The sequence below is a fragment of the Aquila chrysaetos genome, chromosome 2 (assembly GCF_900496995.4).
Source record: "Aquila chrysaetos chrysaetos chromosome 2, bAquChr1.4, whole genome shotgun sequence".
Taxonomy (NCBI): domain Eukaryota; kingdom Metazoa; phylum Chordata; class Aves; order Accipitriformes; family Accipitridae; genus Aquila; species Aquila chrysaetos.
Genome location: NC_044005.1, coordinates 53,775,669 through 53,801,766, shown reverse-complemented (window position 1 = coordinate 53,801,766; position 26,098 = coordinate 53,775,669). Strand labels below are relative to the sequence as shown.

General features: G+C 37.9%; 1 protein-coding gene across 1 annotated transcript in view; it reads right to left on the bottom strand.

The window, feature by feature from the left end:
• The window catches only part of TRDN (triadin), a 233,511-nt gene that overhangs the window by 45,214 nt on the left and 162,199 nt on the right, over positions 1–26,098 (bottom strand). Inside the window, exons 22-27 of the mRNA XM_041119404.1 lie at positions 24,972–25,022; positions 24,412–24,462; positions 19,146–19,196; positions 17,291–17,341; positions 16,653–16,703; positions 6,992–7,021 (exon numbers count right to left, since the gene is read on the bottom strand). Of these exons, the coding sequence (XP_040975338.1) occupies positions 6,992–7,021; positions 16,653–16,703; positions 17,291–17,341; positions 19,146–19,196; positions 24,412–24,462; positions 24,972–25,022 (285 nt within the window). The remainder of the gene's footprint in view (positions 1–6,991; positions 7,022–16,652; positions 16,704–17,290; positions 17,342–19,145; positions 19,197–24,411; positions 24,463–24,971; positions 25,023–26,098) is intronic.

Below are 26,098 nucleotides of genomic sequence, written 5' to 3'. Positions count from 1 at the left end.
GGTATATAGGATGTTAGAGTGATGACATGGTTTTCTGAATATTGGCTTTAGTTTATGCAAAAATAGTGTTCACCGCTCTATATAAACAATTGGAGCCAAAAGGAGCACATCTTGCAGATGTTAATATTCATTAATATTTGAATCTTCAGCCTATTTCATAATGCCTGTTATATGTGAAACGTGTCAAACTAACCCCGTGGGTCTGGATTCCATGCAAATGCTTTGAATATGAACATCTTTGTTGAGCTCCTTCTTAACTACGACTGGATTTGTAAAAGTATAATCATGGCTGAATATATATTTACATACATTATTAAATAAATGTAAAATAATTGTCATTAAGACAAGAATAAGATGAAAATCTAGAAAAGAAGAATTCTTGAGGAGACATTAGTTGATATTAGGAGTGGAGAACAATAGAAAAAGAATTAGCTTTTGAAAAGATGGACTTTTCCCAGTGTGCTACCCAAATTGATATGATGATTAAGGCAGAGGGCTAATGACTAGCTTCTAGAGGCAGAACATCCTGAGCCATCTTCATTCCTCAGGAAATGCTGCTGATCACTGTTTTTGCTTTAATTACAACTTTGTAAGGGCACATTTCTGAAAATGATGTCTGCATAGATGAAAAAGGAAATGTAGATTAACACTAGAAGAACTGTTAATTCTGGAATTGCATCTGAATAGAATACCTCTGAACATTCATTTGCAGACATCTTTGCACAGAGCAATAAAGTAATAGTTTATCCCATGGGGAAATTTTTAGCCAATTAACCATGTGTTACATGGATACCCAGGTGTTTAAGCATATTATGCTGATTGACAAGTGAGAGTGTTGCTGACATGATGCCAATATACATGTATTACAACTAACTTATAGTAATAACACAGGCCACCAATTACACAGATGACTCTCTCTTCAGAAATCACAGCTGTTTCATAATCATTAAAATACTAGTTTAACTGTCTCCATTTATTGGTAGCAGGGGCTGAATAAATTACTGATGTACTTTAAGGTAAGTTATAATGATTAACACAATTTGTAATCATAACTGCAATTGAAATGCTATGCCAGCTCTATCAGTATGAATTGTTTTGCAGGTTTGTTGTTACCTAAGACATACAAAAAAGTATAATCTCAATTTTACCTTGAATGGATTACAAAGGTGTAACCAATGACAAGGTTTAGATTAAATTCTGTTGAGAATAAAATTGTGGGTGTTTTTTAAAAAACATTGATGTAAGTTACCATCATTATTTTTACATGCCTTAACTGAGTACACTGAAAACAAGGTGCTAGGGAGCTAAACATGGAGTTTGCAGCTTAATGCTGAGAATTTTAGATTAAATATTTGTATTGGCCCCTCCATCTAAGTACAATGAGAGTGGATATTCAATCAGCTTTTAAGATCTATAAATGACTTGCTGCTTTTTCTCACTTTTCTTTCGATATCAGATTCTTAAAAGAGAAAAATTAATTAAAGGCTTGGGAAGGGTTGTTAAAATAATTAACAAGAAACTGTCCTGATGTTCATTGCAGTTTGTGTTCTATTTTTGTTACTAAACCTAAACTACATTCTTTGTTATAGTCATCAGAAATATAGGTAACTCCAGGGGGCAATACTTTGCATTCTAACAGATATATATATGACAGGTGAAATACTCTCTGCAGATGCTTCTTTATCTCCATTAACTCTAAAGTGAGACTAGGGTGAATAGCTTCAATGTAGATGACTAACTTTAGACATCTAAATTTGTATGAGTTAAAGTTTCTTAATGATTAAATTCATCCGAGGATCTAAAATGTTCTTTAAATTTATGAATTCAGTGAAACGCCTTGAGCCCACTGCAGTCATCATTCCTCTGCCTACTTTCTACTTATATTGAGTGGGTACTTTGGAGGGTATTTTCTGGTCATGTCTTATCCTAACTGAAAGTCCTTCAACGTGGAAAGTAAATGACCCTGGTCCCTCAAGATCTTGCCATCACTTAACAGAGGTTGTACAGATCATTAAGTCTCACATAACCCTGCAAAATGGACATAAAATATTTATACCCCCCAAGATAGTTGAGACAAGGTAAACAGAGGTCATAACTGATGTAGACTTTTCAAAACATTTTCCATATTTCATGCAAATTCTCCGTTCATCAATATGCCTTGAAAATGCCGGGGTTTTGTTGCTTCAGCATGGGAAGTCAAAGCTCACCAATGTATGGCCAGTCATCTATTAAATGAAAAATATCTTTAGGCAGGAGTGGATTTACCTTGGCTGTAGCTTAACGTTTCGGGAAAACCGCATTACTTAGTTCTGAAGCTGGTTCAGCCAGGCAATGTTAACTACTGGTCGGAGACCCTTCGGGCTCCATCTTGTGGCTAACTCAATGACTGTTACCTCTCGGAAGAGATGCCTACCTTCAACTGCAGTCAAAACAGCACTGCCAGGTTCAACAGCCTGCTAGCGTGTAACTGTTTTTACTATTTTCTCATACATAATACTGAATTTTTGACACTATTTTAAGAAAATGCTTTAAAAAGTATTTCTAATTTTTTTTATTTTCTCTGGTTAGGAATACACATTCTGTTAGGGGGCTGTGTAATACACTTTGCAGTTATAGAATTAGGTAGCCTACTTCCTTATCCCTTGAGGCATATTAGAAAACTACATAATTAAGGTGTGGTTCATATGGCACCAGTGGCATTTGCAACTGAGCAGAAATCCCACGCTGCCGTGACCATTTGCTTTATGGATAAGAAGGCTGCCTTCCAGTTTTTCTGGTCAACTCCAAAGCTAAGCAGTTCTGAAATGCACTACTGCTCAGTTCTCTTTCAGTTTGGAAAGCATCTTGATTTATATATACATGGAAAAGCGACACTGCTGTGCCTTGGCCAGTTTGTACCACACTGTATGCAGAGCAGCAGTTTCCAACTGATGAATAGGGTACCATTACCAGGAGTAATTGAAAGAAATTGTCCTTTACTGGATTGGCAAAAATATGTAGTTTGGAGCTAGAATGTACATACCTTGCCCATTTTCTGCATTTGTTTGATATTGCCTGCACTCAGACTATATGTAGTTTTTTATACCATGATGCATTTATCGGGAAAAGGTCAAAATGTGATCCTGCATACACTCCTGTCGATTTATTATTGATGAAACTTGTCAGATGAATGTGGTTTTTGGCTTTCTAAAGACTATTAAATGAATTCAAGAGCAAGTCACTAGAGCGATAATGCTGAAAATGAGAAAGGGAGTCACATTATCGACAGGCAACTAGCTTCCTCATCTTACTAGCTTAGAAGTACTCATAACATCTAACTATAGGCAGTCGATACAGGAGATGAGACTCCCAGAAGACAGCTACCTTGAATTAGATGCGTGATCTAACTTGCTCTCAGAAGCAAGACAGAGCTCGCTCTCTCTTGTTCATCAGCTGTAGGGAGCCTGGAGAAACCAACTTCTTGGCAACTTAGGTTCGTGATTCACTTTAAACAACGAGACAATTCTTACACGTACGCATGTGGATGCATAACCCACAGGGATCATGCAATGGTTAAATCCTGTTTGGGTTCACTAGAATCACAGAAGCTTCAGGCAAGCTTTCCTGAGACTGACCTGGAGAGATAACTTACTAAGCTTGTTAAGGTTGCTTGCTTGACATCTCCATCTCAGTCCCTGCCCTCTTTAGTCAGAAATAAGTAAGGTATAGAGCTATGAACTGAAACGAGAAATTCCATTTTATGCAGAACCAGGAAACTTTGAAATTGGCTTTGATCTGGCTCCACTTCGCACAAAGCATTTTTGGAACTCTCTGTAATTATGAAATATTTTTGAAATATAAAATACCATTTGGGTTTAAAAATATTAACATTTCTTTCCTTTAAAAAGGGCACTTAAAACTGAAAAAATGCTGAAATAGTTTGGTGTTACAACTCTGCTTATTGTTTTCTGGAGGTACCCTGAAGCTGATGGGCTTTATCTCACATCACCAATACCTGGGTCTATTGTAATTCACTTGAATCCCTGCTTGCAGTGCTTTGAATTATCAGCAAGAGTTAAAATTTTTCATGTACTGGCAGCCAGATTTGCTCTTGGGGATATTAGGAAATGCCTTCCTCATGCAAAGGGTTGCTACCTCTTGCCCTTTAGGAACTGACACCTTTTTACACATTTCTATGACAGCTCCTCTATCCCACACATGTTGAAACAAGGCGTTACATGATGCTGGAAGCTGAAGTTGACTATTTTCTAGGACTTTGGTCACAAAGTCTTAGAGGGCTAACCTTTCAAATAGAAATGGTTAATGCATAAATTTCATGCATAAATTTCATGCATGAATTGTGCCTTAAGCTTCCTGTTAGTATCACTCATATTTGGGGAAATCAGTGAAATACGTAAGCTTTCTCCATCTTAATTTTGGTCTTTTCTGTCTCTTTCAAACTTCATGTCTGATTTATGCTATGCACAGAATGTACCGTCGATAGAAAGTGTAATTCCATCTTCTTCTCTTTTTATGATGGCTTGTCACTCTGTATTGCTCATTATTCTTGTTTTTCTAGATGAGGGCTGTGTATTTGAATAAGAATAATTGGAGAAAGCTTCGTATACAGCACAGTGCCTATGCGCTGCACGATTTTCATGAGAAATGGTGAAGTGGCATTTGAACTGTGCATGCTACTACCACAATATATTTTGGATAATGAGCCAGTCAATTTAGAGCATTGCTTGGCTACTTCCATTATTTTTGCAGCTGGGCAGAAAATACTGTGTCCTTAAGCAAAACCAGCAAACATTGCCCCTTTTTATTGCCAGTCAGAGGAATACACATGCAGCCTGGAGCAGTATTTTATGGTAACAGAATAAGCAGAAATAAATAAAACCTGATCATATTAGGAGCTAGCTAGTAACATGCAGTATTTTCCATGTGGGGCCTGCAGAGAGCGTGAAGGTAGATGAGAAAGCTAAAGAACGGCGTGTTTGTTTTTTGGAAGAGACCTTGTTACTTCTCTCCAGTTGTCTAGTTTAGTGCATATCTACTGAAGACAGGAACATTGCTGAACCAGTTTTCCTTAGTTACTGGAAAATTTTGTCAGACTAGCACGTCTTTCACCAGAATCACTACCTTCCTTGCTGACAATGTCAGTTATGATCTCAGAAAAACAGAGGGAGGTTTAGTCCAAAAATAAATAAAATTGTGATATCAGAAGAATGACCAAAGCTGACTTTCAGTTCGCACCTTCATGTTTCTGTGAAGTAAGTTGGTGGTAACCAGCAGGATGAGGTATACCCTGCCGTGAGCCAGGTGCTTCAATGTATCCTACCTGTACTTGTTGGTAAAATCCTTTCAACAAATTAAGAAATCAGAGGAAATGCTTTTTTTAGCAGAAAATATATAGAAAAGAAAATGAAATGGAAAAACTGATCCAAGATCAAGGAATGTTCATTAAAAATGCATTTTTAAGTCAGTTTTGTTGGGGAAGATTCCAGTTAAGGAGGAAAAAAATCCTAACCTGTGAAAAACGAACCAAGAGCAAGCAGTAGGTATTTTGAACAAATTTCCTTGATGTTCTTCTGTAAATGAATGGACCCATAACCTGTGGCAAGGCTGACAGAAGCAGCACCCTTAGCGATTACCTCACTCCTTTCTTTCCATTAAAGATGTAACAGTCCATGTGATAAATTCAAGGCTGTGAACACAGCAGGCATTTCGATGTCTGAAAACCAATGGCTGTAAGTGTAGCTGCCAGTTTTCTGATTCTCCCTGCTTCATGTGTTACCTTTCATGCCTCGGTTGTTGCAAATTAATCTTTGGACAAAATATCCTGCTTGATACCTATTAAGCATGGTTGTTTTTGATAACCAAAATGAATTTTATTATTCTGTTAAACACATGAGGTGACATTTTGGCTCCAGTGGAGTGAATGGGAATTTTGCCACTAACATCAACACAGCCAAGATTTCACTCATGAACTGTTAAAACAGTTGAGACTATAATTTTTTTTTCCAGTTCAGTTAACAACTCTGTATAGGGATAACAGAAAAAATAATAAATTAACAGGATTGAAAATGTCTTCATGTATAGACAGCAAAGTTTGGCTCTATTGTTCAACTATGTGAATGACAGAATTTCCAAACCTTTTGGAAATGACAAAAGATGCTTCCCCTGCCCCAAAATTACCCCCCCCCCAACTGTAAACTTCAGAAATAGAGAGCCAATTTTTTTCTCACTTACTCAACACTAAATCTCAAATAATCCTCTGAAATCTATGCAAAAGTTCTGGAAATGTTCCCAGTTTAATAAGCAAGATATGGCTTGTAAACCAAATAATCAGTAAAGTTGAATAGATTAAAGAAAAATATCACCTTAGTGCTAATATTTCATTATTTTTGCAGTTGAAATAAAAATCAACAAATTACAAAAAAAAGTTTCAACTAGGCAAATCTTATTTTGGAATATGACACTATAAACAGATATTTAGGGTCTGATAAATACAGTATATTTACCTTTAAACATTTTAAGTAATTTTTTTAGCTTCTGATTCAGGGCAAATTTTTCTATTAATCTGTTAAAATACCGAAGAACGACTTCAGCAAGGCTTATATTCATGCTACATACGTAGCTGACAAGAGGAAATTAAACATCCCTAGGAAAGCGCCTTCTGCAAAGAACAAACAGCCAGGTCAGCATGCACGGTGCACTGCAAGTTTTGTTCTCTTTGACAGATCCTAACATGGTAACAAAAGCCTTTCATTCTCTTCCCAACCAGAATGATGAAGTGTCTGATACTGGGCTGTGTTGGCCTGTGGTAAAAAGGAGCTAACAATACTGGAAATGACAACTGTGTTATCACAGTAGGAGTAGATAAAGCCGGCTGATGGTAGCACATGAGGTGGTGTATGTCATCGCAATTGTATCACTGAATGAAAGAAACATTTCTCACAGCGGTCACAGCCTGAAAGACACTTCAGTCAAGGGAAAATAATTGATTTACCTTTCTTCTCCCCCTCCTTTTTCACAGCAGCTGAAATGGAAATAAAAATAGTATATTTTCACAACCGAAGTTAATAACATGGAAAATCAGCAAAAATAATTCAAACACCTCTATATCAGCCTTTTGTGTACATATCTCAAACCATACACATTTATGCAATATAAGAATAAATTTCTTTGCCAGATGAAGAAACTGATGAACAGAAAGATGAAGTGTTTCCTCACAGACACCCAGCTCTGCTATTGATGAGAACAAATTCCAGCTCTCTGGATTCTCACACTTAACTTTAGTCACAAAGTCATCGTTCTTCCCAGACGCTAATACTGGGAAACAGAGGCACAGAGTTACTATTTCAAAATCATCAATGAAGAAGGAAGATAGACTGGAATGGGAAGGCATGAAGGGGTAAGGGGAGTCTAGAGGAAGGTTATGAAGCATCATCTGTTTAAGCGAAATATGTCCTTTTTTGCTATTAAACCTTGTAGTGGCAAACAAATGTATAAAATAAGAAGTGAAAAACCACCTGAAGTCATGTTCAGGTTTCTAAGCCTCTGCCTAACGTGGCGAATTACAAGACCCGATCATGCAGCAATCCCACCTCCAAATCCCACGGCGTGAGTTTTGTGGGAAGGAAGATTGGAAGGAGTCTGGGAGGAAACTGCTGCTTTAAACTTTAAATCCAGCTTCAACAACCTGGAATTGGTTCTTCCGAAAAAGTTGTGCTGTGTGACCAGTATTCAAACTCTGGAGACAGAATAAAAGTCCTCCAAAGCTCAGCCTGGGATACCAATAAAATATTGCACGTATCTGCAACGGGTACTCTGAAATCATACCAAAATTTCACTAAAAAGACTGAGGTGTCTAAAATGGGAGAGTTACCTGCATTGACTGCTGCCATCCTGATGGACCTGAGCCAAGCTCATACCTAAGTCCATTTGAAATCCATGCACCACCCATTCCGCAGCCTACATTTATAGGACTGAACCTTCTAAAAATGTGGTTACAGAGGTCACTTCAGTTTGAAACGAGTCTGTTAGAAGTGGTGCTAGTAAGCCTCTGCCTTAGGCTAGCATTTGCGGGCAAAAGAAGACAGAGGAATTAAAATTCAGATGTCCTACTCCCCAGAAAAGGGTGCTCAGCACCGGGCTGCCGGTATGAGCGGACCTGGTGTGACACTGGAACTGGAAAGGAGACAAGCAGAAGCAGAGCTCTGCCCTTCCTTTGGAGGATGTGCCCTGGTGCAGGACAGAAATCAAGGGTCATGATGTCAAAGGAGGGAGCAGGCACAGTCTCAGGTGTTTGCATTGTGGGTTTGGGTGCTGATCCCTGCCTCTTCAGTGTTCTTAAAATGAAAAGTCCTTTTCTTTCAAACTGCTAGTTCATTGGGATAAAACAGCTCAAAAAGGAAAAGGGTAAACCTGAAATTACTGAAATGCTATCTATCAATGGCCTGCGGCAAACAAAAAGATTCTGATTTCAAAGATTTTTCAAGTTTTCTACCACTTACTGTCCTTTGAGAATGAAATAAACTTTTAGGATCTCAGGACTGTGCCCAGCAGCAGAAAAAAGGTTTCATGCCTAGAATTAGTGAAAAACAGGCACAAGATTTCCAGGATCTGGTCCTCTTTGCAATCACTTTGCTTTCCCAGGTGATGTGCATACCAAAGCTGTGAAGCACACCTTGTTACAGCAGACTTAGTATTTTTCCGCCAGAAGCTGCTATAGAAGCCTCAATGCCTTTTGCAAGGCATACTTGCATTGCCACTTGAAGTGCGTTGGAGGGACTCCCAAATCAGCAGAAACCCCAAATATCAAGACTCTGGGTAGGGCTGATAAGTGAACGTGCGGTGCACCTCTGGGCTCCTCCGGACTTCTGTCCTGCCAGCTTACGCGATGTGGCTCACCACATTTCTGGTCCCGAGGCGAGCACAGGCAGATCAAGGTCCGTCCGTGCCTGCCACTGCACTTACGGCTAGCTAATTTCTGTTATTATGCTATTATACCCTGTTGTGACATCTGTTTGAATTTTCACCTTGGCCCCAGTTTTTCTGACAGAATGTGCTGTAAATACTCAACAAATCTTTAGAGAGAGAAGAGACCTCATTCTGACTGCTGTTGCCAATAGCACTGCTCTGATCAAATCCTGTTATTCAAACTTAAAATGACAGGGAATAAATGAAAAACAGCACAAACACCATCCTTTAGATTGCTCTTTCAGAAGCTGAGCAATGTGTTTGTATCTGAAATACAGCAAAAAGATGGATAGATTACCCGAGGAATTTGGTCTACAACTGATAAAAAGCCAGATTACCTGCTGAGAACAAATGTGAGTAATATATTGTAGCTGGGCAGGGAAGGACATGAAATAAAGTAGAATGATGAACTAGAAAATGTGATGCTCAGATATGAGAGATGCTCTTGGCTGTGTTCTTTTTTACCTTGATTGTTTGTAGAAAGAACAAATTCCTTAGCCAACTTTTTTTTGCACTGTACTGATGAGGGGTATCATCTAGTTCTTGAATTAGGAATTTGTACCTGCAAAACTGTTCAAAGAGGACTATATTAACTGCCTTAAATCACAGTCTTCCTTTCCTAGACCTATCCAAATCCAATCATACATTTCCAGTCAATATAGATATGATACAAAGCAAAATATGTTTATCAAGGATACAAATCCCATGTTCAGGGATCATGAATCCAGATTGACAGCTACTCCAGAAACCAGAAGTGAGCACCATCATCTTTTATGTTTTGGGAATGGGGAAAAAATTCATTACAAACCATGGCAGACCTTATTCAAAAATTTTTCAGTGGAGTGGGAAAATAGAGGTAAATTTCCAGTGATGGAAAGGTCACAAAAGTGTGTCAATGTAGTAAGTCTTTTCATGGAGGAAAAAAAAAAATATTCAGGTTCAGGATGGTTCTATTGTTTTTAACTTGTATCAGAAACTTGAATCTAGATCACCAGCAGTCCTTCAATCCCATAGATAGTGATGGTTCTGAGGGACTTTTTTCTGAGCTGTTCAGCAAACAGAAACATTTCTGAAATCTTGAAAATGTCTTGAAAACACCAAAAATCTTGAAAGCACTGTTTCCTACTCAACAATAGTCCATTCCATGTGGCTTTATGAGCCAGCAGTAGCCAGGAACAGATATTTAGTCTGAATACTGTCAAAGAAGTGATTTCCTCTACAACTTCTACTGTTATTTTCTTATAACAAGCAATTGGTTTCCATCCTGACACATGAAATTTAACTTTCTTTCTAAATTTACAATAATTAATTATGAAAATTTGGGCTATGAAAACTGCATTTCCATATAGATATCCAGTTCCTCTGCAGTGTTTTTGAACAGCCCTTGACTTAGATTTGTGATTTTCAATCTTCTCATGATCATACTAATTAATCTCAAAGGTAATCTGAATCTTTTCTATCTCTCTTTCTGTGAGACTTTTGTTGCTCTTTCCCAGCCCACTCCAGTGCCACATTACCATGTAAGAGTTTTGTACACAACACTCCAGACGAGGCGCATCTTTGATTTACGCAATGGCTTTAAAACACTATATGCATTTTTCCTAATGCATCTGCATATGGAAGAAAGTTCTTCACTGACTTGTCTGCAGTAATATTTAGGACCTTTCCTGAATTTACATAGTTAATATAGAGATAAATTCTTCTTTACTGTTTTCCCTCCAGTATATATTAATTCTATTTATTGACACTAAATTTTCTTTGGCATCATGCTGTCCATTGACCTCATAAATTCAGCAGCCCCTTCTGATCCCGAACCCTCTAACTAATTTTATGTCATCTGAAAATTTCATTACATTACTATTTCTATCTTTTCCTGTTAATTAAGGAATATAACATGAGTCCAGGCATGGAATCATAAGCAATTATTCTGTAAACGGGCTGCAAGATGAAAATGAATCAATTGCTCTCTGCTTCCTAATCAGATATTTATTTCCTTCAATACCGTGCCTCTTAGGCAGCAGATATTTATTTCTGCAGTAATTCCTATACTGGAACTTTCCAATGGCCTATTTAAACCATCCCATAAATGCTGTGCTTATTACTTTATTAAGATGTTCAAAACACTTATTACTAAGACATAATTTCCTTTTGCAGAAACCATGCAGGCTAGATCTCTGTGATGTGATTTTCTAGATATTTGTTTTTGTTCTGATTTTAATTATGATTTCACCAATTTTCTGACTGATTTTTAAATCTCTGAATAACCCCAGAGTAATTTAAAATATTGTATTTACCCTGACACACTTTGAGACAGACAGTAACTGATTTGGCTGAAGTTGGTGGAAGTTTTGACTAAGTTCTTACATTTATTTTGGTTATAGACATGTAAGTTATGGTAAAACAAGATCAAATGCAGGCTCATCCCCTGTTTCAGGTAGTCGGTGATAACTGGTCATATGCATGCTGTTATGCTGAAGTGAAAACTACCTCATGTAGGCAGCTACAGCAAAGCAGCTGGCATTCACTGAGTTGATACTGTCTTTGCCCATCTCACCATAAATCGTCCATCTGTTCAGAGCTTGAGAAGAAGGTACTGTTTTAAAATATTTAAGAACCATATAAAGTGATATTACTCTCGCAGGTCTTCCTAACAGATATTTGACCTCTCTCTTCCAGTCTTTTTGAGTTCAGAATTTCTCTTACTCATGTCGAGAGAGATTTTAATCACGTTAAGAAACCACAGTTAGAAGAAACAGCATAGTAAGCAACAGAGAAGCGAATTTAGCCTTTCAATTGTTTGGAGCATCTGTGTTTAGAACGATTCTCATGCGGTAGCAGCAAACACCTTTCCTGCCCTTTTTCTCCTCTGGTCCAGGTTTTAATGCACAGGTTTGGAGAAATAACTTCTTATTCAATTATCTTCATGCATTTTATTATTAACGGGCAAGAAAGATGTTGCAGTTGAACTCCCCAGCATAACCTGACTATCCCTTTTGTCCTAATTTGTAAGACATAGCTGTCAGACTTATTAAGGAAAATTTAATTCATTGGATAAGCCCCCAAAAGTTTACAGTGTTTTTCTCTTTACTACCAGCAACGCCTTAACGAGAATACACAAGCACATTGTCTAGAATGAAAGCAACACAAGTGTGCCAGCTCTGCTTCGGATTATCAGGATTCGCGCTCCTATGGATTATCAGCCCCCCGGGAAGTCGCTGGGCAGAGGTGGTAAGAGCGTGGTTACGTTCCTGAGCGAGTCCCCGTTGACTGTGCGTTGGAGGCTGGTCCAGCCTCTCACTGACAATTTGGGAATGGGAAATACTGACTACTGGCAGAAGCCTGACTTCTCGCATCCCTGTCTGAGTCCTTGAAACTTGATACTTAAGACGTATGAGGATTAATTCAAGCACACTCCCAAAGACAGGCACAAATCTCTTTTTGAAAATATCACAAAAGGCCAAGGAGCGGGGCATAGCTACCCAGGGATCTGATCTCTCTGCTGCATCAGTCGGTGCAAATCTCTGCCAGTCTCACTTTTCAGAGAGAGTGCCCAAAGTACAAAGTGTTTTTGGAGAGGGACAGTTTTTCACTGGATCTGTGCAGAAAAGAGTGCAATTGGGACACAAAATGGCAATAAACCAGAGGGAGCTCGTTTCTGTCAGCTGTTGAGAATTACGTTGTCCCAGTCAGAGAGAATCCTCGTTTCTGATCTCAAATATTACGTGAAACAATAATATTATGGAACAAGAATTTTGTTTTACTGCATAAGCATGTATAAATAAAAAAGTTACGGATATGCATTCAGAGGACTTTTCAGAGTGCTATTATGGAGATCTGGGAGTCCCAGGATGTAGCAGTCCCTATCTCCAGGAAATACCTTAAGTATCAGTAGACATACTTTGATTTACAAACCTTTGACTAATGAATGTATATTTCTACATACATATGAAGACGTTACTTATTGAGCTTGAATATTTTCCTTAAAAAAAAAAAAAAATTAAAAATCAACTATCAAACCATAAGGAGAACATTACACTTCACAGTTTGCCATAAAACATGCCTCATATTTAATTTATATAAACTCCTTTTTGGAATTAAAATTTTATCTCCTTCCTTTTATAAAATGGTATTCATTCATATTATGTATGTTATTTCTGTTCTTTTTCTCTTATTTTCTAATGTCTGCTGAAGATTTTTTACAGAGAAGTGCTGACTCACAATGGGAATTTTATACCTCCCACTACGACTTGGTCTTGGTATTTATATATCTGTCATTATTTTAGTGTCTGACTTTTAAAGCTCGATGTTTTCTTGAAGTATTTCTTATCGGCAATGTTCAACAATGATGCTCTGTAATTGATGGACCATTTGAACAGGCTGATATTGCAATTTTTATACCCCTAATAGAGCTACCTTACATTTAGGTTCTCTATTATTCAGGAGTTTCTATTGCAATTCTATATCCAGCTTGTGTGAATTCGACTTTCACATTTCAAAAAAGTATTTATCTTAACTAAGGGGTTACACTGTGGCCACTTCTATTAATGCAGTTTACACTGGATTTGACAGATATCTGTAAAGTGGCAAGTGCTAATCAAACTACTGCTGTCTCTCAAGGCATTTTTTGGTGGGCTAGTTTAAACTGAGATATCCACTGCAGAAGCTCCCTGTGTACTCTGAGTTGGCTAAAAAAAAGTACCAGTGCTCATAAAGGTGACCTCCCGTTTGCACTTCTTTACAGGGCAATGGCCACAAAATTTCTGGAACACTTTTCCCTACAGAGGCTTTTCTCAAACTGTCTGCCTGATCTATGCGACATGTCACTTATCATTGTTAAGAAAGAGAGGTTTAGTGAAGCACAGCATCCCACATGGATGCTTAAAGCCACTTTACACATTGGGGTTACACTCTTCTGACAAAATGTCAATGTCTTGTCATACATATTCAGTGTCACTGAGTTAGTTGTATTCGCTTTGGGGAGTGCTGCATTTGTGTGAATCCCAGCAGCCAAGAAATGGCTTATGAAGATCTGTCACATGGAACCAAAAAGACAGAAACAACTTTTAAAAACCTGCAGCCACTGAGCTGAACTGCCTTCAAACTGAGATTGTACAAGGTTTGCTGCATCATGAACTTCGGTGACTAGAAAATGACTAAATCCTATTGTAGACACTAAGGTGGCATCACTGTACTCATGTATGCAACCTGAGATCTTCCCACCCAAGTTGCACTTTTCTGTTGCAGTCTTGCTCCAGGGGTTTTGAAAGATCTGCAGCCCTTTACGGACCTAACTAAGACACACAAGACTTAAAAAGAAGGCAGTTGGCCTGATCATGTGTCTGACAGCGTCTCATCTAAATAATTTAAGTTCTTAAACTAGCTAGAGTCAAAGAGAAATGCTCTCACTGCTGTGAGACAGCAGTTGCTCTCAGTGAGCTGTGCAAGGCATCAAGTATATCCACAGATGACATGCAAGGCCATATGCAAGCCACTAGGAAAAACCAAAGTGGGTCGTGCTCATCTCACTTGGGAAGCTGGTGAAGACTGCGCAGACTCAGCACTATAAGTCTCTGCTAAATTACAGCATTGCTCATTCAAATATCCTGCTGTTACCATAAAAACCAATCAGTTCTAGTTCAGACTTCATCCAAGCCATTGATCTTTATCAGAATAATCACAGGTGTCTCTAATGTGAGCTTATACTTCAGCGGAGTTAAACTCAGCATACTCTGCACTAAACATTCAGGTCTTGGTTCTTGTGTCTTGACAAGTAGGAAACTGTAAGATGACACAACAACACAGAATCCTTTACATCTCTTACAGTGTTTTGATCTATGGGTTAAAAAGTTAGCCCATGCAGAAAAATTCTTTGTGATATGAAAGTTCACTAGGAACTGTTGAAGTATAAGGAAAATCTTGCATGTGTCCTATCAACTACTATGTGAAAAAGACTTAATTTTATTAAAAAAAAAGAGTGGAGTTAATCACTTCTGGGTACTGAGTTTCATTCTCAAATACACTGAGCATAAACCACTTCATGTGCAGTCAGTGAAATTCTACAATGTTTAATTAAATGTGTCCTTTCTTGAAAGAACTCAGTTTTGGAATGTGAAAGGAGCTTTTATTCACCAGTTGTTTTACTGGCTGATCAAACTGAGTTAATTAAGTCCTTTTTAAATACTTATTCTTTTGTATAGTTGGGTGGGTGTTTGACACTTCACTGAAGGTAACTTATTAACAGTGCAGCTAAAAAACTCTTACAGACATGTATTACTTCTTTATAATATTTGATCTTTTGTAATACATACTAATTTACTTTTATTATCACTTAAATTTAAATAAATCGGTCTTCAAATCAGAAATATTTAGGTAGAGCTGAAGACAAAAATTAGGTAACAAACTCAATGGGAAGATCAATAGTCAAATACTTAAGGGTCTAATCAATGTTTAATGCTTTATTAACCTACCTATGTTTCACAGATATGTTTGCAAGAACCTAGCAGGAAGACCATAGGCCTTGCTTGCTTGAAACTCAAAATAAAAAAGCCAAGTTGGATTAAACCAATAATCAGTATACACCACCACCACCCCCCCTCCCGGCCAGTGCTCCCCATTGACTACAGTAAACGAAAAGAAATGGTACAATAATGAGTCCCTATTTTTCTAATGTCCTTGACCTTGGACTGACAATCCAGGTTCATCTATTTTGACTACTTCAAAGAATTTCAGGCTATTTAAGCCCTAGTTCCTTTGGTAGCTCTTAAGCCTTCACTTTGCTTCAGAATGATACAACTGTGAAAAGTAATAGCTGGTTTCTACTGTTCTGCTATATACTACCTACATACGCTATGTGAAATAGCCGCACTTAAAAACTTGCAAATGCTATCTTTAATAACTTTGTCAGAGAAAATATTGCCCTATTATTTCTAGTGATCCTTAGGGAAAATCTAAAGATAGGAAGTAATATTATTCAATTATCTGAAGTAGTTTTCCAAACTGACGGGAAGTTTTAAAGATTGACTACTCTATTCCCATGGCTCAAATGACTGTTATTAGCTAGGAAGTTATTACATATTCTTATCCATTGTAAATTATTTACACATTTAACCTGAGAGACTGCTTTCTAATGAGCAAGTGGTATTTAATCAATATGCAAATGGTGTCAAAGTAAAAATAAGTTTTGTTTGAATTTAGTTGATATGAATAAATAAAGTTGAAAGCAGTTGATTATAATTACAGTTTTATCACTGCCTAAAAATGCCTAGTATTTGAGAGGTACTATAAATTGTAATTGATTTTTATTTGATGGCTAGTGCTGATATTTCAATGTATGAAGAGAGAGCAAAGCACAATCAAATAATGTATTACAGGAGAAAAGTAAAATGCAATATGAAATGACAAATTTAAATAGAAAGAATGAGACAAAATTAAGAAAGAAGAAAAGAAGTCCTCATAACTTTGCGGTCTATAAAGTACCACTGCTACAACTTGCTTGTATAGCCCCATATATATCTCTTATTTATCAGCCAGCCAGGTAAAAAGAATGTCCAGCAGCAAAGGATGCCATTCAAGGATATTTATGGATGGCTAATTGAAGAAGCTAGGATTTCATTTGGAAATACTTGCACAATGGATTTCTTTTTCGACTGAATCTGATGCTAAGGCTCAGATCAACTTGGGATTGTTACCTTTTTCCTTAGTCGTAGTTGAAGTCTTCATTTCTTTTCCTTTTGAGGAGTCTGGAGAAGATATCAAAGACAAAAATGGAAGGAGAAAGTTAGTAATATAAGTGTACACTGTGCCCATCAGTACTATAAGAAACATGCGTAACACCAGATCAACCAAACGTGCAAAAGAGGTAAGTGTGAAGAGCTAGGATTTCTGTTTAGTTCAATAAAGGGCTCAACTTAAGATTTGAAAGCAAACCAAAAATAATTCCCACTAAATTAGCTGACAAATTTCTGCAGTTCAAACCATGCACTCATTCCTGCGCAGCCTATCATTTCAGCCTGCCATGTGAATTCAGTAACAGCTCTGTTATTAATTCACTCAGAATAGACCAGCGTTCCCGCTGCAATATTGGCTGTGCAGGTCAGACAGCAGTTAAAGAACACCACAGTAAGGGTTATGATTTTATTATTTCTGAATCGTGTCAGACACTGCTACTTTCAATATATCAGATCTGCTAAGTAAGAAGAAGCTAGGTTTAGTTCCTTTTCACCAAAAGTGTGTAATTCAAAATATATCGAAACTGCACTGAGATACCAGTAGACCCTTTGATGAGGACTGCTGGTTATTTCCCAACCACAGAATGATAAGACATTACCCTTTTCCTTTAAGGCTGCTGGAGGCTTCACATCTTTTCTTTTACCAGTCTCTGGAAAGAAACATTTAACATTTATCACAAGTCAGGTTAGAGAAATAAGATGACACTTGAAAAGAAAGCAAGTCAAACAATTTGATATGTAGAGAGCAAAAAAGATGTGATAATTAAATGGATTTAACAGCATGGAAATAAAGAACAGGACAAAACAACGGGGTCATTCATTCATCCTTTTAGACTTGGATATGCAAAATAATAAGCCTTCAGTATGTCATTAGTTTCTTCGCATTTTGAAGATACTGTTAAGCTGTCTCTCAAGTAGGCAATGAAGAATAATAATTTACAAAGAGGAAAGCAATTCTATAGAGCAGTTGGCATCAATGGATTTTTCTTTTGCTGAACCCAAATAAAAAATTAATCCACATTGATACAATTAAAATATTAGGAATACTGGTCTTGAAAGCCAGAGGCTGCTGATAAAGGTAAGTGGGAGTTTTCTTTATTCAGGAGTGACAAAAGGACCAGTTACTCATTCAGGGCTCCGTTATTCTTTTAATATCAAAGAGGCCATATGGGTATTGCCTGTGAACAGGATTTCACTTCCTGCATATATATAGCCTTTTAAAATCACAGGCAAGCTGGGTATAAAATAAGAGCAGTGCTCATCCTTTGAATGTACATTTGTATATTTTATGTCACAATGAATAGTCCAAGAACATCATTCTATATTTAATTTTTCTGCAGTATATGACAAAGTATTAGAGGAGATGAGAAAAAAGATTGATATTCTAGTTCTCTTTCTTGTACCTGACAAGGCAGAACCCAAGGACAAAAGAAAATCCAGAAGCTGGCTAAGCATAAAGGAAAACTATGATCTTGTTGTGGTGCCCAGGTGAGACACATGGACTGACAACAGTGACAAAGAGGACAGTCCTGAGCCCCAGGTGGTTTCCTGGCTTCATTCCCCAGGGTTTTCACAAAGAATAATATATTCCTCCTGGAAGTGCACCACTTTGCTGTATGTCCATTCAGTACTCTGCACTATGCCAGCCATAACCTGAACTGCACTGAATATCTCCAGCTTCCAGAAAAATGGGACTTTGTCATGATTTGGACCTCTGATGTGCCTTTATAGCTCAGAAACAATGCACAGTTCTGATAGCCTTTGCTGTTTCCCTTGAATTTTTGAGTTGTTTCAGTACTGTCCAGAAAGCCAACAGTGCCTGTGAATCCTATAATTATTTGTATTAACGTTCAATACACGTCACATTGCAACGAATAGGGTTGTCTCCAAATAGACACTATCAATCCGTGACCTCCGCGTGCACAGCTAGCAGGCCACCCTCCTGCAACTGAAAAGATTAGAGACATATGTGTCCGTGTTGCCAACAAATCAGGAAAAACCCCTGACTTTGATATCAGTCACCCTCCAACACCTGGGTCCGTCAGTAGCCTCAGCCAGTCTCATTCGCAGTCAACCACATTCTTGAGCCGTAGCCACATGGCTCAGATTCAGTCTAGTTCCCTGCAGGAATGTCCCCACTATGGGATTTAGACAACTTGTTTTTGACAGACTAACATCCAAAGGTGGTATAAAAATACATTTTAGTATTTCCCCTAGGATGCAAATTCAAATCTCTGCATTTAAAAGAAGCTCAGATAGTTACAGGGGTCCCTACTGGGGATCTGTACAGCGTGAATGTTGTTGAAAACAATATCATGGATAAAATAATCTAAACATGAACCAGGGTGGGTTTGGCTTTCCATCCTCATATATTCCTACTCAAGATCTGTTTCTAGCATTGAATAGCTGTTCTGATATTCAGTTCTGAATTTCTTAATTTCTTCACTTACTTACCTTTTTCCTTTGACCCCTCTGGATTCTTGGGATTTTTTCCTTTCAGAGAATCTGTGGGGAGATAATTAGGCTTTTGAGACTTAGAACATAGGACTGGCCTTCTACACTTAAAAGAAAAAGTAACAAATATTTAAAAATTAAGACTAAAATTGCGAACATAAATGGATGCAACCTTGACCTATCTTTACATCCCCTCTAGTGACCACTTTATATTTTTTAAGGTGCAATAATGTCAGTAGCAAATGCAAGAGTAGGAGTTACTATAGGTCACTCTGTCTGTAGAGACCTTGCAGAAAGGAGAAATCGGAAAGGAGGAGGGAAAAATGCAAGTAATAACACAGGATTAGAAATTCTTAGGGCCTTATCCAAAACTTCAAGAAGACAGGAAGGATTATTCTGTTTTCTCTGATGGGCTGGAGCCTAATTTTTTGCCTCAGTCCTCCAGGGATCATGCATTCAGGGTCAGCAAGCACAGGAAAAACATACATTATGTTGTATAAACAACTAATATTTAATTTTTTTTTTTTAAGCAATAACCTCTTGACATCTTAAGTGTGTGTATAAAGGAATATTAGGAGGAAATAGTTTTTTCCGAAGTGAAGAAGTAATTTCATAAGCTTATGAATATGTGTGGTTTGAGTGAGAGAATATCACAGCTTGCGGGATGCTGAGTAGACCCAATTACACTCCATCTGACAGGATATAGCACCTAAGCATCTAGAAAAAACATGCCATTTATTCCAAATGAAAGTTAACCAAATCTTCAGTAAACCAGATAAAGCTAAAAGAAGATCCTTTCCAAAATAAGTTTAACTCCGATCATCTTCCTGGCTGCCACGGTACCAGGAAACGATCCCACTTATCCATCTGGCTTTAAGTGTGAGTTGTAGCAGAAAAAATTCACTTCCAGGGTAGCTGAAGCTGCTGGAGAAATCACACCGCTCAGGGATAGGTACTTAAATTAGGAGCCTGGTCTTCCCAGCAGCAGGTGGGCTCCTTCAGGGAACTGAGAGAAAACTTCCAGTGTGAAGACTGAAGGATCCTCTTTGTTGACTGTATAGGAAGCCTTGCGAGAACAGCTACCCAACTGGACCATTTTACTCTGTGTGCACATTTGTGATCTCAAAGATCAGCAGCCGCTGTTACAGCCACAAACCACGGCCTTTGGCCTTGTGGGTTTGGTGGCGTGTGCCCATGATTTTTTTTTTTTTTTTGTCATCCATGTAGCAGGCCTTCCTGAGACTTCCTATGACTTGTAGCTCCTAAAGCAGGTTCAGCACTTTTGACTATTAAAACTTTTGGATACAGCTGTTGGTGCAGGACACTTTCCATGGTGCGCCGACATCCCCACTCTCAGAGCCAAGGCTACTAAGATCACCAGTCCTGCCTCCCTTCCAGGGAGCAGGTTTTCATCTTCAGGGGTTTAAACAGGGCCTCACTGCAGACTTTTCAAACTTCTGCTCTCCACTGACCACTTTCCTGATGGTCCCAGAAAAGGAAACATCTAAAGCTGGCTTAAAGCTGACATTCACCTTGCTGCTTTCCTCCTGCATCCTACTCCAGGGGAGAAGCTGGGTCAGGTTAGGAAGATAGTATAGAAAGATGTAGCAGCAGCAATATGTGAACTCTTCAAGATAAAGATCTAGTTCTTATGCAAATGACAATAACAAATATGTAGACGGCAATAGGAGGAAACACTAACCGAACAGACCTTGCTTTTCTGTAGGTGAGTCTCACAACATAACCTTCTACTTTTAAAGAAGAAAAATGTGTGTTATGAATTAAGATAAAAAATGCTAGAGGCAAGATGTTATTTAATTTTACTTTTACTTTAAAGGAAGAAGAAGCATTGCATAGCAAGTGCAAATCAACACTTTTGTTTCTTTAATGATAAAGTACTATTATGTATATAGCAAGAAAGAAATACACACTACTGACTTATTTCCCTTACCAATCTGTGCATAAAAATAAATAGGCTTGTTATCCACACATAACTGACAAAAGAAAAGATGCAAAGATATCCCAAAACATGGCAAAAGCAAACAAGAGGGAAAAAAGGAGCATTTGTTTGGAAAACAAATCGTGGAACACAGGGTAAGAGTGAATTTACATTATCTATACAGCACAAATGCTGTCACTTTAATAACTCAGCATAGTGCAATTCTAGCGAATTTCTTAGAAAAATTCAGTGAAGAGTTATATATGATATATCATGAGCTTTTAGTTCCACTGTTAGAGACTCCGGATGAATGAGCTTCTACTCTGATTAGCTGGGTAAGATATCTACCAAAAAACCACACGGCAGATTATACCTTAGAGTTTCATTGGCCTCACATTATTTGAATATGCTTATGTCAACAGAAAATCAGCTTTTATATTCATTATTGTAAGTAGGCTGCTTTACTCCAGGAAAAAGCTGAAAAGCTACTGATAAATTCAGAACAAGTGTTGAGATGTCCTTTATCACAAGACAATGGAAAGTATAGTCTTCCAGTGTTCTCCTTAATTACTACCAATAAAATTAGACTCTAAGATTGAAGACCTTTTATTCACCTCATAAAATAGATAAGGTAACATTGTGAGGTTGTGATCTATAGAGTATCCCAGTGATAACTCCAAATTCAGGGATTTATTTTTCCTGTCTCTGCTTTCAATAGAAACACTATGCATCAGTTTATGAAAAATAGCCTGCTTTATGATAAGGTTTTTGGTCTGGACGTCAACCTTGTTCATTCAAACTTAGCCCATCCTTCAAACAGAATGAGGTATCATGATGCCTCTTTTATTGCACAAGGTGCCAGGCAAACATTAATCATCACAAGGATTTAACACCTCATCTAAAAATGTTCTGTCATTTGGTTTTACATGAATAGTAACAAACTCCGAAGATGCATAATTAGCACATATACGCAGTCTTAAAAATCCTTACTTTCCTGTGTCCTTCAATGTATTTTTATTTGCCAGAAACATCCACTTTAAGAAACAGATTGTAAGACACCAAGTTGCAAAGAGCAAAAAGAAGGTCCCGATAACCGGGTCAACCTTTACAGAGACCCACTGAGGAGGCTTGAAGAGGTGATGGGGAGGGCAAGGAGCGGCATGCAAATAAGGCTTTGATTAACTTCTAAGCTACATTTTGGGCAAATATGGTGACTGAAATTGGGGATTTATAGTGCTAAATATATATTTATGTAGCAGAGCAATCCAGAACACAACAGGGAAAGCACATAGCCCAGAAAGGCACCAAGATTTCTAAGGGTTTCTCCCACACAGCTTTATCAGTTCTTCCTGCCGAGTCTTCGCTGCCAATATATTTCGAACTGAGCTATTCAGCTCAATAATCACCACCTGCACTTTTAGGCACAGACGCTGAACTAAGGTTGATGCTTATTACGGGAAGCAGCCACGTCCGCGTCAGCGAGTGCTCTCGGGATGCGAGGGGCCAGGCTCGGCCGCGCTGGACGTCGCCGTTGCCGCCGGGGCTCGGGAGCCTGGGCTGCATTGGCAGCTCTGTTCAGCATCAAGTTGTAGGTCGAGATCTCGCTGTTAGCAGCAGTAACGCATTGGGCGTACGTGGCTGTACTACACGGCGTAAAGAAAGCGGTGTGGAGCTCTAGTGGGTAACACTTTGAGTAGCATGTTTGAATTTTTACAGAGATTTTTGCCTTGTTTTACTAATATGTAAGAAATCTGATATAACATGGCCTGCACTCGATGTTTAAAATAAATTCCTGCCTGTCCCTTTCTAAAGGCTGGGTGGAGGAGGTCTAACCTCCTCTGTCACGTTAGAAGGACCTGTTAATAACTTAGTGATTGAAGTCGCTGACCTATTGAGCACGAGCCCAGGAGATTAAAAGCAGCGCCGTGGGAGCACTTGGGGAAGGACAGGCTGCAGAAGCTTGTTCAGGGCTGGCAACCCCCTTTCCGCTGGTTCTAATGAAACTCTTGCCAAAGAGGAAAAACATTTTTAGTCTCCTCTCTCCTTTTTCTTTTTTCTTTTCTTTTCCCCCTCCAGTAATCCTTTAAAAGGAGCAGCAGGCTGAGCGTACCTGTTCCACGCAGAGGAGGAGGGGACAGAGCTGTCACTCGAGTGCCTCTTCTAATTTTTCAGTACAACCCCATCAGGGAACAACAGATTATAGGCAGTCTGTGGAGAGGGCCACCGGACCCCAGGAGAGTTTAGGCAGAGTTCTGGTCCACATAACTAAGCTCATGTAAATGGGGCATGTGTATATTAGGAGTAGAATACACATAGAAGAACAATACACAAACCACAGGATTTGCACATTATTATAATTTAATTTTAATTTGTGTATAAAGAAGTGATTAATTAGTGATTGTCCAATTAAACAAGAGTGAATGAATGAACACAGCTTCCAGGATTTTGAAAATATGTCTAGCAATAAGATTATTCCTCCTTTTGTTTTAGATTTTTTTGATCTTTCCATAGTGCTTGAACTAAACTCTTCATTCAGTTCTTTGTTTGAAATAGCACAGAATGACTACAATTTAGAATAAATATTAATATGTCTATCTGTATGGTAGATCTTTTCACCCTGCAGAACCTAAAGAACATGTCAAATAAAACTTATCCATAAATGACTTTTCCTTTCTAATACAGCTATCTCTAGAAAGGAGGGAAGCAATATGATGGCTAAAAAGCACCCAGCAAAATAATGGATGAAAGGAAATTCAGTTGAGCTAACCATCTACTCTGACCAAATTAAAAAAAACATGGGAATTGTTTGATAAAAAATAAGAAATAAAAGAAAAAAATTCAGACCAACTTTGATGTTGCAGGTGGTTGACTGGATGAAGCTATGGGTTTTTAACTATAGCTTTTACAGAGTCCACAAAGCACATTACTCACTCATATGCTCATAAACTTTACTTTATTCCTATTATGACCACAGATTTATGCAAGCATTCCGTTCTGACTTTGTTAACTGGCTCCTCTTATATACTTTCCATTGTTCAGAAGAACAAGTTCTTAGGAAAGTTCTTAACTATTACTCAGTGGGGTTTTGTGATATTAATTTAATTAATTTTGAGACTTCTGAATGTTAGTTGGCTCACCATATTCTATTTATGTCCTTTTTCCCCCCTTTTCTTCATGCTATAAATCCTGTAGAATATTGTAACCAATGAAATGTTGAGTGGTTGAGATTTTTAATGGGAAAGATTTATAATGATTATTTTAAAATTAGTATCTTAGCTCTACTTCGTATGGTTTCAACAAGTTTTATATTCTATTGTGTATTCTTACCTTTATCTTTTAAAGCTGTAGGATTCTTTCCTTCCTTTTCTTTGGCATGTTCTGTAAAAATAATTTATTATTCTTCAAGCTAGATGTTAACATTTTATCACTGTAATACCTCTGGGATAATGATTGATTTAATAATTGGTGGTTCCTAACTGAGCCATGATACCAATTAAATGTGTAGTACAAAACTGTTTTTCATCACTTTTAACATGCTCACAAAGTGAAACCATGAACTTTTCTTAAGTGTGATGAAAGAACAAAGATCACTCAAAAGTTACTTCATTTTGCAGCTTGTAATAATAAACGTTAACAAGTGTTCCTGAATTCTGAGTTTGGACTTCTAAGTTTTCATACAGATGCTTCATATTACCAAGGCTCTATTTGCACTTCTGATCCAGGTAATGCCAGTTAAGTTTTATCATAAATTTACTGAAATAGTATTATGCTCATAAATTCCTAACTAAACTATACTGTAAAAACAAAATGGCCAATGCATTGCAAGATTTTTTTCCTTGATGCACATAAATCTTAGGGTTTTATAGAATTTTGTCTTGCCATGTTACCTTTGTCTTTTGTAGCAGCTGGAGTTTTCAATTCTTTCTCTTTTCCAGGATCTGTAAAAGAAGTATTCACACTGATAAAGTGACAGTCAGAAGCCATAACTGAGTCAAATTACAAGATCTAATCATAAGAGAGAATGAAGCATCTAGATCATATGAGAGGCTATAACTGTATATTGGAAGAAACAGTGAAAAACACCTGAGCGATTGGAAGATTTGTACAAAATTCACCTGTTTCCGTTCAGAGTGTTCAGTCCACAAAATGTGGTTTTTTCGATTTAACTATGAAACCTATAAAATTTGCAAGCTTCAACTTAATATGGGATAAGGATAGTTTTTTTAACTTCCTTAACCAGAAAGGACAAAACCGACCCTTTGTCAGTTTTGACTCATCAGAGCTGGCTGTGTCCTACTTCCCTCAGCTGGGATTGTCCACTCTTGCTGAGCAAGTCCAAGGGTGTCCTTACTAAAACTATTCTTTTCTAAGGGTCACGTGTATCATCAAATTGAAAGACCAACACAATAGTGACAATAAGAGGATGAAGAGTTCTTTTCATTCTGCCTACAGAGAAGTAGTGGAGATGGCTAGGCCACACGATCCTTGATGGATATTCTATGAGGAAGGGCAGTTAAAGGCATAAGAAATAATATGAACCAGACAGAAAACAAGAATTCTCTTTCAGGCAAAATGCAAGATCGTCATTCTGGGCTGATGAAACCAAGGTCTCCAAAGCCTTTCCCACCAAAATTAAAAGGACAGATGAGATGGTCCCAAAACAGGCTAGTCAGAAAGAACAGACTTGGATTTTGAATTCTTGCACGTTAAGTGAGTGTTTTAACCATCTGCTACTGGTTACACTGGTTTATACACATTATCTGAGAAATACTAATTAACAGGTATTTTCTGGAAAAAAAAAAACCAACAAAAAAACCCCACCCAAAAAACCCAACTGAAAACCCCCTAATGTTCTCCATCAGATAGGAAGAAAAAATTCTTTCTATTGAGAAACGCAGCAGCAATTCAGTGCCAGAAGATCTTAAAGAACTCTGTTAGAAGACTCTCTTGGTTTCTACACAAAGAATAAGAGGCCAAGACTCCTAATAAGGAAGAGGTTGTGTTTAGCAGATAG